Here is a 14,282-nt window from a genome sequence, read left to right on the forward strand (position 1 = left end):
TTTTGTTGTTGTTTAAGAGACAGGCTCTCACTCTGTTACTCAGGCTGGATTGCAGTAGCATGATCACAGCTCACTGCAGTCTTGAACTCCTTCCTGTCTCAGCCTCCCAAGTAGGTAGGACTATAGTTGCATGCCACCATGCCTGGTTCATCTTTAAAAAATTTTTTGTAGGGACTGGGGTCTTGCTGTGTTACCCAGGCTGGTCTTGAACTCTTGGCCTCAAGTGATGCCCCCACCAAACCTCCCAAAGTGCTAGGATTACAGACATGAGCCACTGTACCCAGCGAAATTCAATTGTGTAAGGAAAATTCCTTGAGGCTAAAATACTAAGCCCAACCAGTTTTTTTTTTCTTTCAACACATATAGAAAAGTTTGATAAAATAGAAAAAGAGATAGTCTAGGGTGGGCAAAAGATGAATTGAGAAAGTCTTAGCGGCACATGAAAAAAATTTTGAGAGAGACTGCAGAAAAATATTCTTAGATTATTTGAGACCTCTAGTGACATAGCTTTGAAGCACAGGTTTAAGAAACAGGATTTGGTCATTTATTTGCAGTTTGATAAGAAAATGCCAAAGAATCTTACAAAATATTTAAATCTTAAATCATGTAATTAGAGTCAATTATATAATGTTATCTATAAACAAGGTATTTGATAGATACATTTTTTTTTTTTGCTGTGTAATTTATGGATCCCTGTAACATTGTGGGTGATTGCTCTTATGCTCTCTCCCACACCTGCCATTTAGAAATGAAACCTGGCTTTCCCTTCTATCATACCATTTCACTCATGGCTCTGTTTATTAGAAAAGAGGAGAGTTCAATCTTTTCTTCTCTCATCCTCTTCCATCCCATGCTATGAAGGGTAACAATCTCTGGAGTTATTCTTTGTTGTCATAGTTCTGTTTCTCCCTTCAGTTCCCTAAGACTAAAATACGTTTGTTGATATTTTTACTCTAATGTATAATTTTTACCTTTTTGACTTCTCAGATTCCTTTAATAATGTCCTGAAAATTTGGGGCCTTTCTTCACAAAAGTACAAAGACACACATTTCCATATGGTTTTAAAAGGTTCATAGATACTTAGGAATCCATGTGTCAGATTAAGAAACCCACCTGTCTTGAATGATATTAATAATCGTAATAGAGTTGAGGTAGCAGACAGACATTTTTTAAAATAAATTTATTTTCCTTACTATTACTTCTTCTAATTCCTATGTGAACAACATTAGCACTAAAGATGAGATTGTTTTAATAGTTGCTGAAGATTTGGTGAAAATACTTTGGAGATTTTTAAAAGATACTATATTAATACTAATAGCCCTAGTACAGTGCTTGGTTTTGGCCCTAGGCCTAGCTCAGTCAAGCTCCAAAATTTGATATCCTAATGCTTAATAACTTTATCTGTTTTTGATGTAGATGGCATGCATCCTATGCAGTCTTGAAAGAGTGGTTAACTGGTACTCACATATTATATGCAAATATGTGATTTTTTTTTGAGTATCTGGTTTGATGTTTCACTTATATTTTGTACTTAGAAAGGAATAAATATATTAGTTTTTTTTACAAGGAGTATTACAAAGTACAGGCTGCCATCTAGAGACAAACTCATCACTGGAGATGTAATCACAGCAATTTTTATTTTTAAGGTAGATTTACAAGTTGCAACAATTTGTCTTTATTTATAACTTATGAGGTAATTTTTCCATTTTTTTCATGTACTACCTAGACAGATCGCATGCATCCCAAGATATTTATAATTAAGCTTGAAATGTTCATGGAAAGGCAGCCACAGTTTCTGTCCCTTTCTCTACCTTTCCCCCAGCCTCCCTGCTCAAATTTTTAAAAAGACTCTCACATGTAGTCACCACATTACTGGGTAAGTGTTAAGTCTTACATTTCTGGAATACAGATGTTTATTTAGTGAATCTTTCTTAGTTTTAGTGGCCTTAGCATTTCTTTTCCTTTTCTGACTCACATTTGTTTCTACCAATCATCTATATTTATTTCTAGTCTTTTTCCATTTTATTTTAATGTACAGCTTGCTCTTTATCAGGCTAAGTAAAGTAATAACGAAACAAAAAATGAGACTACCAAAAAATTGTCTTGTCATACATATGCTTGGATTATCTCTGGTACATCACCCCATTAGATTTTATTTATTAAGACTGTAATCCTCTCTTTAAAAGAAAAGCCTTAACACCGAAAGCTGATTCATACATGAAACAGTTACATGGAAGTCATCTACTATTTGGAAATCTCTTTGGTAACTAAGTATGTTAGACAATGTTAGTATACTTGAACCACACCCAAGGTTCGGTAATTTTGAGTGAGCCAGAATGTTGTATCATAAAAGCTATAAACTTAAAAGGGCCTTTTGTTATATTTGGATAAATTGTTTTGCTGCTAAGTAAATTTCTGTCTACCTTCAGTCTTCTACCTACTTCTGTACCTAGTTGGAAGGATGCAAAGAAGACTAGAGTTCCTCCTGTGGCTGACATCATAATACAGAGGAGAGACAGAATTGAAAAAGACTTAGGAGGATAGGCTGAGACAGTTCTCTCAACTGTGTGGTTCATATATCTGGGGGTAAGACAGTTTGCTGGTTCCTTCTTGACTACTTCTTCATTACCCTAACTTATCCCTACAGTAGGTACTAGGCAGGGGTGTTTTAGTGCTGTTGGGCCTGATCTTCTCTACCCTGGGGGTGTAGGCTATAGATCTGGGTGATGGGAAAACCATTGGAATGACTTTCCTCAGTTCTGAGGTAAAAGGTATTTGGTCTTATTCTCCAAACAGCATTAACCTGCCAACGTGCATTAAGTAGAAATCTGGCTTCCAGTGGAGCTCTAGTTAGGAACTAGAGGTTTTAGCTTGCCTCTAAAATGGGCGAGATAATCTTTCGAAAAATGAATGCCCAAAGTAGGAGAGCCTTATACTAACTGACATCCTATATACTACCGATGCAGTGCCAAATACTTTACATTTGTTATCTCATTTAATTCTCTTATCATCCTTATTTATTTGTTCAGCAAACATTTTTTGAATGCCTCCCGTATGCTAAGTAATATTCTAGGCACTAGGAATTACAGCATTGAATAAAACAACATCTCTGCTCTGCGGAGGTATTATTACTTTAAAGATTAGAAATTTGAGCCTTTTACATATCAGGTGACTTTTTCATTGACCCACATCTAGTAACAGGTAGAGATGAGAATTAAACCTTACTATGTCTGGTTCCAAAGACTTCAAACCACTCTAGGATGACTTCTTGAGGGGTCTGTTGCGTGTTGTAATCACTACAGCTACAATTTCAGTATCTTTTTATTGTTGTCCATATTGATAATTATGCAAGGATGTGTTTTCCACTCTTACATTCGTGTTGCTTTTCAATTCCATCTTTTGTGTCCCATGACAGCAGGTAAGAAAAATATAAAATTTCTGGCAAACTTGTGTAAAGCATTCTTATTGCTGCCCTCTAAGAAGTGCATATTGATAGTTACAACACGAATGCCCAATAGGAAAGGTTTAAGAACAGTATCTTTCAGGTTAGTTTTTCACATTTTTTCATTTGAGATGTATTCATTCCTTATTTTGTTTGAGTGTAATATATTTATACAGTTTAAATTTCAGAAATGCAAAGGGTAAGCAGTATCTCCCTTATATATCTAAGGCAGAGGCAGCCATTTTTACTAGATACTTGCGTATCTTTCCAGAAATGTTTTAATGCATGTTCAATCAAATACTGATATCTCTTCCTTTTTGTGTATGAATATAGCCTACAGATCTTTCTGGATCAGTCATAGATGGCTCTATTGTTTGACAGCTCCATGGATTCTACTGATTTCAATAGTCAATAAAGAGTAGTAGTTAATAGTAGCCATTCTGCCTGCAGGTAAACCATGGATCTGCTACAGGGAAACTCCTTTTGCAAGTTTGGTAAACCTCTAGGTGTGTGTTTCTCATCTGAAAATGGGAGAAATAATACTATATCCTTCATAGGATTGTAGTGAAGATTAAATGTGTTAACATCAAGTGCCTGGCAGATAACAAGCACCCAAATATTAGCTGCCACCACTATCATCATTGTTACCACCTCTTTTATTTCATCAGATCTTTACTTATGGGTATATGAGTTTTCTTTCCTTTATGCTGTTCAAAACAGTGCTTCAGGGAATGACCTAATACGATTATTGTTTTGCACATGTGTTTATGGGTGTTTGCTACAAGTACAATCTCAACATCAAAGAGTAGTATATAAATAATTTTGGTAGACATTTACCAAATTGCATACTATAGAGGTTGTACCAAATTTTCTTTCACTAGCAATTTAATGTAATTTAAATTACCAAGAACTTAATGGTAGCTTTTCTGATGTTACTTCTAATTAGGGAATTATTCATAGTTTGAAATGGCCATTTCAGAATTCTTCCTTTATCTTCAGTAGACGTAATATCCTGTCAGGAGGGCCTGATCAAACAACCTTTTATGTTTTAATATAAATTATGTATGTTGGCAGGTTATTCTTTCAGGATTCTCACAGATAAAGTAACTTGTCAATGCTTCAGAAAGAAGTTGTTCTCTTTTTTTCCATTCTTTATTTTCAGATATTTATGTTTCTGTGAATCTGGATTATTTCCTATCTTTAATTTACCTTTATTATCCATAATCTTAACATAAACTTCTTTTAGAAATATGCATCTTTAAGAACCAAAAATGCAAAAGTGAACTGAGATTAGCATTAGCTGTTTATCTGAAGTGCTGGTCTTGAGTTTACAGCAAGATTTTTTTCCTTTTGATTTTGTTCCTTTGTCAAAGAAAGCTTAACAGGAAGAGAGAAGAAATGAAGATGTTAGGCATGTTTCAAGCAATTGGAGGAATGCAAAGATTAATAAGTGGTGGTCTCTGCCACACTTTTCTTTTGTGGGAGAGCTAGAAGGAGGCTACAGAATATTTATCTCCAGGTTAGAAAATGTAAGAATGGGTCAAAGAACCATACATTGGACAAAACTTTGGAAATTACCTGTGTCTACTCAGGTAAATGAGTGAAAGGAAGTGAAATAAATCAAAGTAAGTTGTCACAGAATACAGTATGAAAATGTAGTGCTCAGGAATCAATATAATGAATAAATGCTTCAAATAGAATAGACAGAAGAAAACTGATATTACAGAGGAATGAGATGATATTGATTTATATTGAGCATAGGTCTTGTTATCATTATTTTATGGTATAGACAGAACTCTTACCTCAGACCAAACACAAGAGATGTTCTGGATCTCTAACACTGTAACATATAATTCCAATTTTAAGCCATTAAAAAAGGCTGATTTTTAACCATATTGGCTCTTGCAGCATTATAGTCAATAGAATTTATATGTGTGTAAATGAACAGAAACAAGTTCTTCTCTTGTTTGGTAATTTAAAAATCTAATTTTACTTCTTTTGCTTGTTTAATACTTACGAATGTAATTTTACTTATCAAGGGTGCTGTGAGCCAATCTCTGAAATTATATGCTTTTAATGTATGGGAATCTCTTTCAAAATGACAAAATAGTTCATGACTCAAAAATGGTTAAATACCATTGGTTTCTACAGTTAAACAGTTTTGTTTAATTTAGGTGATTTTAGGAATATTTACCAGAAAGTTAACTTTTACTGGAGATAATTTAAAATTAGCAATTAAATACAGATTTCTTATTTAATTTTTTAAAATGCTCCCAAAATAAAAGCTGTATTAACAACCTATCTTCAATACTGCTTTTGACATTAAAAATGTAAAATCTTCCCATTTTGTTTAAGAAGTTACATGTTTGGGAGGAATTCTTTAAAAATATTTTTTCTTTTCCTCCATCTCCCAACCTGAACTTTCTCATCTCTACAGTTGGATATAGGGAATACCTGTTGTTGATGCTTAATGAATTCAGGGTCCTGAAAATGAAGGACAGCACTATGTATCAAGTAACTAAATTGTGCTTGAACATGGTTCTGATTAAAAGGGCAGGTATCATATTTTCTATTTTAAAGATTAGTAAATATTAAGTTGAATTAAGTTTAATATACTAGATATACCAGTGTAGTTTTTGTTGTGACTCTGAATGAATACTACACCTTTGTGACTTTCGGTAGCTGTTCTACTGTCCGTGCTCTTTCCTGTGAGTACAATACGTATCAGAAACCTTCCTCTCTTACATTCCTAAGTGCCATATAAATTGGAGGTGGTAATCACTGGCAAGGAGCCTGTTGTAGGTTATACAGTAATTATTTTCCCACTGATTTATTGAGTCTTAATCTTGTGATTTTTAACTTGAATATTTTGCATTTTTACAGGTGAAACTGGACCTTATTTAATTATTAGTCCAGGATTCTCTGTACCGAAGGTTGATTTTTGAACTTTATTTCAGTTTATGTTGATTTTTAATGCAAATGTTTTTAAAATCACTGGTATAAGTGGTAAAATTTATGTGAACATATTTGAGACAAAAATAACTAAAAGTATGAAGAATAAGATGACAAAGGGTTAACTTTTTGACTGTTCATAATTATGTAGAAGTTACTAAGTGACTTTTCATGTTCAGAGAAAACAAATTTAACTGAAATGTGTTACTAGATTAAGGGACATTTTGTTTTAATTTATAGAAAAATGTTCTGATGATAAATTCTTTATTCTTGGAGATTTTTAAGACTATGGCAACCAGTTATATGTCCAGATAACACCAGTGTATTATCAGTCTTTAGGGCCCTCTTTATAATATAAATTCAATGTTTTATGTTTTTTTCTTCTTCCCTTACAATCCTCTGAGTATTTTCCCTGATACTTATTTAATTTACAGGCTATTCAGATTTTTTTAATGTCTAAAGAACTTTGAAATACCTAAACGAGAGGTTTCTTTATAAAAGATGATATAATGAGGAGGAAAGAGAAACTCAAAAAGTTTGTGCAACTTTTAAAATAATGGTCATTTGTAATTTAATGTTAAGCATGAGATAGAAAAAGATTAACTGTAAAATCTGTTGTTCCACAGGTACTGTGAGAATAGAGATGTTCAGAAATATGCAGAATGCAGAAATCATCAGAAAAATGACTGAAGAATTTGATGAGGTATGATATTTCAATATTTATACAGATTGCCTACTTGTACTTTTACATGGTGAATATGTTTATTGTTTCCAGTTTTGTTTTGATTTGGTGTTAGTGTAAGAAAAGATCTACTATTTTTTATTTATATGATAGTCCATGATATTAATTCCCATATTAATGATCTTCAGGGATTTGGTTATGTTGTGTGGAGGTAGCATTGAATAATGACAAATGACGGTTAAGAGTAAGAAAATTAGTAGTATGAGGTAGAAGCTGATTCTTGACATTTATTGAAGACCTTCTCAAATTTCCAAATTTATAAATGCATCTCCAGCAGTTTTCTGTTCTGTGGAATACTAGTTGCATTTAATGTTTTAAAGGAAAAGGGGTTTAGAGGTCAGGTAAGCAGGGCTGCGTACTATATGTGTCTTAGAGATTATCAAAGCACATTATCTTATTTAAGGTTCTTAGAAATCCTAATAAAGGAAAACCTGCTTAACCTTACATAACCCAGAATTTCCCCAAATTATTTTACAAGGACCCGCCCCCCACGCGCCCCCCCCCCCCCCGTGTGTGTGTGTGTGTGAGAGAGAGAGAGAGAGAGAGAGAGAAACTTCTGTCTGGGGTCTGGGACACTCTACTTGAGAGTATTCTAATTTCTATTTAGAATACATGTTTTCTTTCTTTTTTTTTTCTTTTTTTTTGCTTGTCTTCTCAAATTGATCACCTTTCCTATTTTCACAGAAATATTCTCTAGATTTTTAATAATTTAAAAAATTTTTTTAAATAAATACAATTAGCGGTTTCACACTGATTATAAATGCTAAAACATTTTCACAGTTTTATTTCTGTATTGTATTTATGGTAAACTGAATTCATGTCATGCTGTAGGCCACCACTAATTCCAGTTTTAATGTTCTGCCTTTTAATTTAAATAAGATTTATCTTTTTTGGTTAGATGTTCCTTTTTCTTGACTTCCAGTGCTAAAACATTGGATTTTTTTCTAGGTCTGCTCTTGGTGGGGGCATGGGCTTCTTATTATCAGTATTACTATTAATTTTCAGTTGAAAAAAGTAATACAAACACATGGTGAAACAAACAGTCAAACATATATAGCATGATATTTGTCTGTCTCATCAATTTTTCACATTCACTCTAGCAGCATACACCAGAACATTTTACATGTGCTTCTTTACAGAACCTTTCTGCCAGTGGCTTTCACATTATTTTAGTCTCATTCCATGGGAGGTTGGGGAGTGGCTTACAAGTGACTCATGCATATATATGTCTACAATCCCTTGTCTTCAATTCTGTAATCCAAAAAGCTCTGCAATTTCAAAGGATTTTTTCAATTGGTGGCAAAACCTAGCCTCAACTAACGTGAGGTTATTTACAGTTTTAATTTTCCCACTCAGTGTGAATATATGCATGTGTTGCTGGTGAAATATTAATGTTCTTGTTTATAGGGGGCTGCCTCAGATTCTATTGGGATATCATGGAATATAGGGTATGTGTACAGTATTAGCTTATAAAATTCAAAAACTTCTGGATTCTGAAATATTTTGTTGGGGTTATTCGTTGCTAAAAATTGCTTTTGTAGTAGTTGTTGTTACGGCAAGAGTTTATATGTGGTTTATAACTGAAGCTAGCAAAGAAATATTAAGGTGTGAGTAGCAGGTTTATCCATCAACCGCTAGACTGACTCTACCATGCCAGGTTTGTAATACAAGTGATTCAGATCACGGATTAAAAAGTATGCATCTTGGACCTTTAGGGCACCACCCTTCGATGGAAAGATTATTAAGAGTTTAATCATTTAAGATAGCAGGTCACAAACTTTCCTACACGTTAACATCACCTGGGGTTCTTTAAAATATACTGGTGCCTGGCTCTCCCCCACATTCCCCTTAATTTTTAAGGTATGAAACCTAGGTATAGGGATTTTTGAAAGTTGATGTATTCCAAAGAATGGGAACTACTGGTCAAAGGGAATAAGAAAAAGAAAGCCAAAAAGTAACTTGTTAAAACCCTTTGTATGTGAGAATAGAATGACAAGAAAACAGAAATGAATATACTTTGGAAATGCACAATAACAAGTAATCATTTTTTATTATATTAAGATTTTAATTAACTTAGGAAGATAAATTCAGGTAAATAAAGGTCACGGCATGCTGAGAAAAATTCTTATGAATATTATCACATATTCAGGGTATATTGAAGGAATAGTAAACTGTTACCAAAATTGGTTACATTCTAAGGCTATCCACTTTATCTTCAGTCACTTAAGGAAGATATTGTTCTTTTTCTACTGTGTATACACCTAAGAAATTGGCTTTAAATGCTTATATATTACTAAAGTACACCATATTTAATAAGTTTTTTTCCTTCAAAATATTGTGTAGGTCATTTAGTCCCCTGAGCGGGTGGGGGGCAGCTTCATTTTTCTAAATTGTATTTTGTGGTAATATTCTAAAAGATCTGATGACAAGAACTGTTGGATCCCAATGTCTGGTTCTCAAGGAGTAATCATTAAAATTTAGTTGAAAATGAATATATTGAATTATAGCAAAGTAAGGTAAAGATTAAATGAGTTAGATTGGAAGTGTTTAGATTTTGGATAAGGTGGTCTAAAAGTATGTTATTGCCTGAGAAATACACTTTGCCTCCTGTTCTTTATTACAAACAGATGATAACATTTATTAATAGATAACCTTTTTAAAATCCCTGCAAACCTGTCCACAGCTGGAAGTGCTTTGTAATTATTATAACAACCTAATTTAAAAATAAATTATTTCTCAGAGCAGTCTGTGGCTATTCATAATCAATAGGTAGTCAATTCTTATTAGAGCCCACTGGGAGAGAAAGTAAAATCATATTATTTCTTCCCCAGATTTTTTTGTTTTGTTTTGTTTTTTGAGACAGAGTCTTAGTCTGTCGCCCTGGGTAGAGTACAGTGGCATCATCGTAGCTCACTGGAACCTCAAACTCCTGGGCTTAGGCGATCCTCTAGCCTCAGCCTCCTGAGTAGGTGGGACTACAGATGTGCGCCACATGCCTGGCTAATTTTTCTCTTTTTCGTAGAGATGGGGTCTCGCTCTTGCTTAGGCTGGTCTCAAACTCCTGACCTCAAGCAATTATCCCTCCTCGGTCTCCCAGAGTGCTAGGATTACAGATGTGAGCCAGTGTGCCCAGCCTTCTTCCCCAGATTTTTAGAATTACATTTCCATATATATGTAAATTCTTAGGTGTGTTTCCTCAAGGTCAGATCACATAGTTTTCATATATTTAAATGTGATTTGTATATAGAGAACCCTTTGTAGCATAACACATTTAACGTATTCATTTAGTGCCTTTAATTCTTGCCTATTAATTTTAGATTGCATTGCTCACAATGATAAGTTGTGTGATTTTGCATATTGTGCTCTCTTACAATGATAACAACTTATTCTGCACCTTATTTTCTCTTCTGATTTCTAATCGTATGTGCTTTTATGAATTTATTTAAACCTGAGCTAGAACCTTTCATCTGTTTCTCCATTTGAGCGTTTATTTAATCAAAGGATTAAAAATTTTAATAAGTATAAAAATGGTTAAATAGCATACAAACTGAGAAAACGTAACAGAAGTATTATAGATATGGTAAAGGAAAGCTCAAATTATCTCTAGTCCCAGGTTAAGGTCTCTAAAATTTTTTTCAGTTGTACATCGCATCAATAAAACATTTTTAGCTTATAGTCCTAATAGTGAAAACCTTTGACAAGGCTCTTCTCTCTTTTCCCCATGCTCATTTTCAAAGAGCTTCCTAGATAGAGTTCTTGTCTTATGGGAAGTAACTGCCTGGTGATAATTTTAGACTTTCTTAGTTTGGAAGTAAGTCTGTTTCCTAAATATAAGTAAAAATAAATAAGAGAAGTATTTTTTCCCTTCCAACAGTGAGACGTGACTGGGAATATAAATCTGAAACCACGTTATCAGTGGCCTTAAAATGTAAAGCTGTTCCAGTCATGGTGATATGCAGATTCACAGGTGTGGTTTTATATCTTAAACACAGACTATAACGTGATAATTTAGAGAATGGCACTGTAGAATTTGGAATTCTTTCTAGTGATTTCAGAAATGTGATACCCTCAAAGATGTTAGTGTGCATAGTTTCAAACAATTTTTAATGTACCCATTTTTTTGAAATTATGTGTCATTTGATACATGCAAAAAGAATATATATTTTTGTCTGCTTTGTCAAAGATCAGATGACAATATGAGGTTGGTTTTATATCTGGATTCTCAATCCTGTTCCAATGGTCTATATCTCTGTTCTTGTGCCAGTACCATGTTGTTTTGGTTACTATAGCCTTGTAGTATAGCTTGAAGTCTGGTAGATTGATGCTTCCCAATTTATTCTTTTTGCTTACGATTGCTTTGGCTATATGGGGTCTTCTCTGGTTTCATATGAAGCGTAGAATTATTTTTTCTAGATCTACGAAAAATGATGTTGGTATTTTGTTTGATAAGGATTGCATTAATTCTGTAGATAATGTTAGGTAGTATAGAAATTTTAACAGTATTAATTCTGCCGATCCATGAGCATGATAGGGTTTTCCATCTGTTTATATCCTTTGCAATTTCTTTTCTCAGTGTTTCGTAGTTCTACCTATATAAGTCTCTTACTTTCTTAGTTAAATATATTCCTAAATAGTTAATATTCTTTGATGCTATTATGAAAAATGTTGCGTCTTTGATTTTATTCTCAGCTTGACTGTTATTGGTGTATATGAAAGCTATTGAATTGTGTGCATTGATTTTGTACCCTGAGACTTTGCTAAAATTCATTTACCGATTCCAGGAGTCTCATGGTTGAATCTTTGGGGTTTTCTAGATATAATATTATATGGTCAGCAAAGAGTGAAAGTTTGACCTCTTTTGCCCCCATTTGGATACCCTTGATTCCCTGCTCTTGTCTGGGGAAAAGAATCCCTATTCAATAAATGGTGCTGGGAAAATTGGATAGCCACATGCAGAAGACTGAAACTGGAGCTGTACCTCTCACCTCTCACAAAAATCAACTCATGATGGATAACAGACTTAAACCTAACATATGAAACCGTAAGAATTCTAGAAGAAAATGTTGGGAAACCCTTATAGACATTGGCCTAGGCAAAGAATTTATGAAGAAGACCCCCAAACTAATCACAGGAGCAACAAAAATAAATAAATGGGAACTGATCAGATTAAAAGGTTTCCCAAGGAAACTATCATTAGGGTGAATAGACAACCTACAGAATGGGAGAAAATACTCACATGCTACACATCCTAAAGAGCTGATAATTAGAATCTATATAGAACTTAGGAAAATAAACAAGAAAAAAATCAAACAAGCCCATTAAAAAGTAGGGAAAGGACATGAACAGAAACTTTTCAAAAGAAGACAAAATAATGGAGAAAAACATAAAAAATTGTACAACATCTCTAATCATCAGGGAAATGCAAACCAAAACCACAATGAGATATCACTTAATTCTAGTGAGAATGGCTTTTATCAAAAATCCCAAAACAACAAATTATGGCATAGATGCAGAGAGATAGGAACACTCATACACTGCTGGTGGGACTGCAAATTAGTACAACCTCTGTGGAAAGCAATATGGAGATACCTGAAAGAACTAAAAGTAGAACAGTCATTTGATCCAGCAATCCTACTACTAGGCCAAAGGAGAAAAAGTCATTCTGTAATAAAGACATCTGCACTGGAATGTTTATAGTAGCACAATTCACAATTGCAAAGATGTGGAAACATCCCAAGTACCCATCAACACATGAGTGGATTAATAAAATGTGGTATATGTATACCATGGAATACTACTCAGCCATAAAAACATCGGTGAGCTAGCACCTCTTTCTTTTCTTGAGACAGAGTCTTGCTCCGTTGCCTGGGCTAGAGTGCCATGGCATCAGCCTAGCTCACAGCAACCTCAAACTCCTAGGCTCAAGCGATCCTCCTGCCTCAGCCTCCTGAGTGGGACTACAGGTGCATGCCACCACACCCAACTAAGTTTTCTATTTTTAGTAGAGATGGGCTCTCACTCCTGCTCAGGCTGATATCAAACTCCTGAGCTCAAGCAGTCCTCCCGCCTTGGTCTCCCAAAATGCTAAGATTAAAGGCTTGAGCCACTGTGCCTGGCCATAGCACCTCTTGTATTATCCTGGATGGAGCTACAGTCCATTCTTGAAGTATCACAATAATGGAAAAACAAGGACCACATGTACTCACCATCAAATTGGTACTAACTGATCATCGCTTAACGAGCACACATGGAAGTAATATTCATTGGCTGCCGGGCAGGTGGGGGTGGAGGAATGGGTAAATTCACAGCTAATGGATATGGAGCTCAATGTCTGGGGTATGGGCATGCTTGTAGCTCTGGCTTGGGTGGTGCAAAGGCAATAAATGTAATCATAATGTTTGTGCCCGCATAATATTCTGAAATTTAAATATTAAAATAAAAGAATATATGTAACATATGTGTAAGATATGTGAATCTACCACCCCCAACATAAAATGGAAATATTACTGATATTATTGAAATTACCTATGTGCTCCTATACTTTCCCATTCCTTTGCTTTCCCTCGGAAGTAATTAATGTCCTGAAATTTGTTAAAAAAAATAATCAAAACTTTTTTTAAAGTTATGTGTTTTTTCTTACAAACCTATGTATAAGTATTTGCCACTCTTTATGAAATATTTTTCAAGACCATAAATGAAAGTAGAGGGCAGACATTTGGTGGCACCACATTTAACTAAGGATGACAGTTTTGGGCAGGACTTTTTTTTTTTTTAGACAGTATCTTGCTCTGTCATCCAGGCTGGAGTGCAGTGGCATCATCAGAGATCAGTGCAGCCTCAAAGTCCTGGGCTCAAGTGATCCTCCTGCCTCAGCCTCCTGAATAGCTGGGACTACAGGTGTGTATCACTACACCCAGCTATTTGCCCCACCCCCGTAGAGATGAGGTCTCACTTTGTTGCTCAGGCTGGTCTTGAACTCCTGACCCCAAGTGATCCTCCCACCTCAGCCTCCCAAAGTGCTGGGATTATAGGTAGGAGCCATGGGACCCAGCCCTAGGACATATTTAAAAGCAATGATGTTGACAGTCTCACTGCTGCTTTGACTTCATATATTCACATTTCTGTCTGTGGCTGAGGAAACACAAA

The 14,282-nt window shown here is 34.7% G+C and overlaps 1 protein-coding gene across 1 annotated transcript in view; it reads left to right on the plus strand.

Annotated features, from left to right (window-relative positions):
* STAG1 (STAG1 cohesin complex component) overlaps positions 1 to 14,282 on the plus strand; it is a 346,671-nt gene that overhangs the window by 182,895 nt on the left and 149,494 nt on the right. Inside the window, exon 6 of the mRNA XM_069473208.1 lies at positions 7,021 to 7,097. Within this exon, the coding sequence (XP_069329309.1) occupies positions 7,021 to 7,097 (77 nt within the window). The remainder of the gene's footprint in view (positions 1 to 7,020; positions 7,098 to 14,282) is intronic.

Source organism: Eulemur rufifrons, chromosome 7 (assembly GCF_041146395.1).
Source record: "Eulemur rufifrons isolate Redbay chromosome 7, OSU_ERuf_1, whole genome shotgun sequence".
Taxonomy (NCBI): Eukaryota; Metazoa; Chordata; class Mammalia; order Primates; family Lemuridae; genus Eulemur; species Eulemur rufifrons.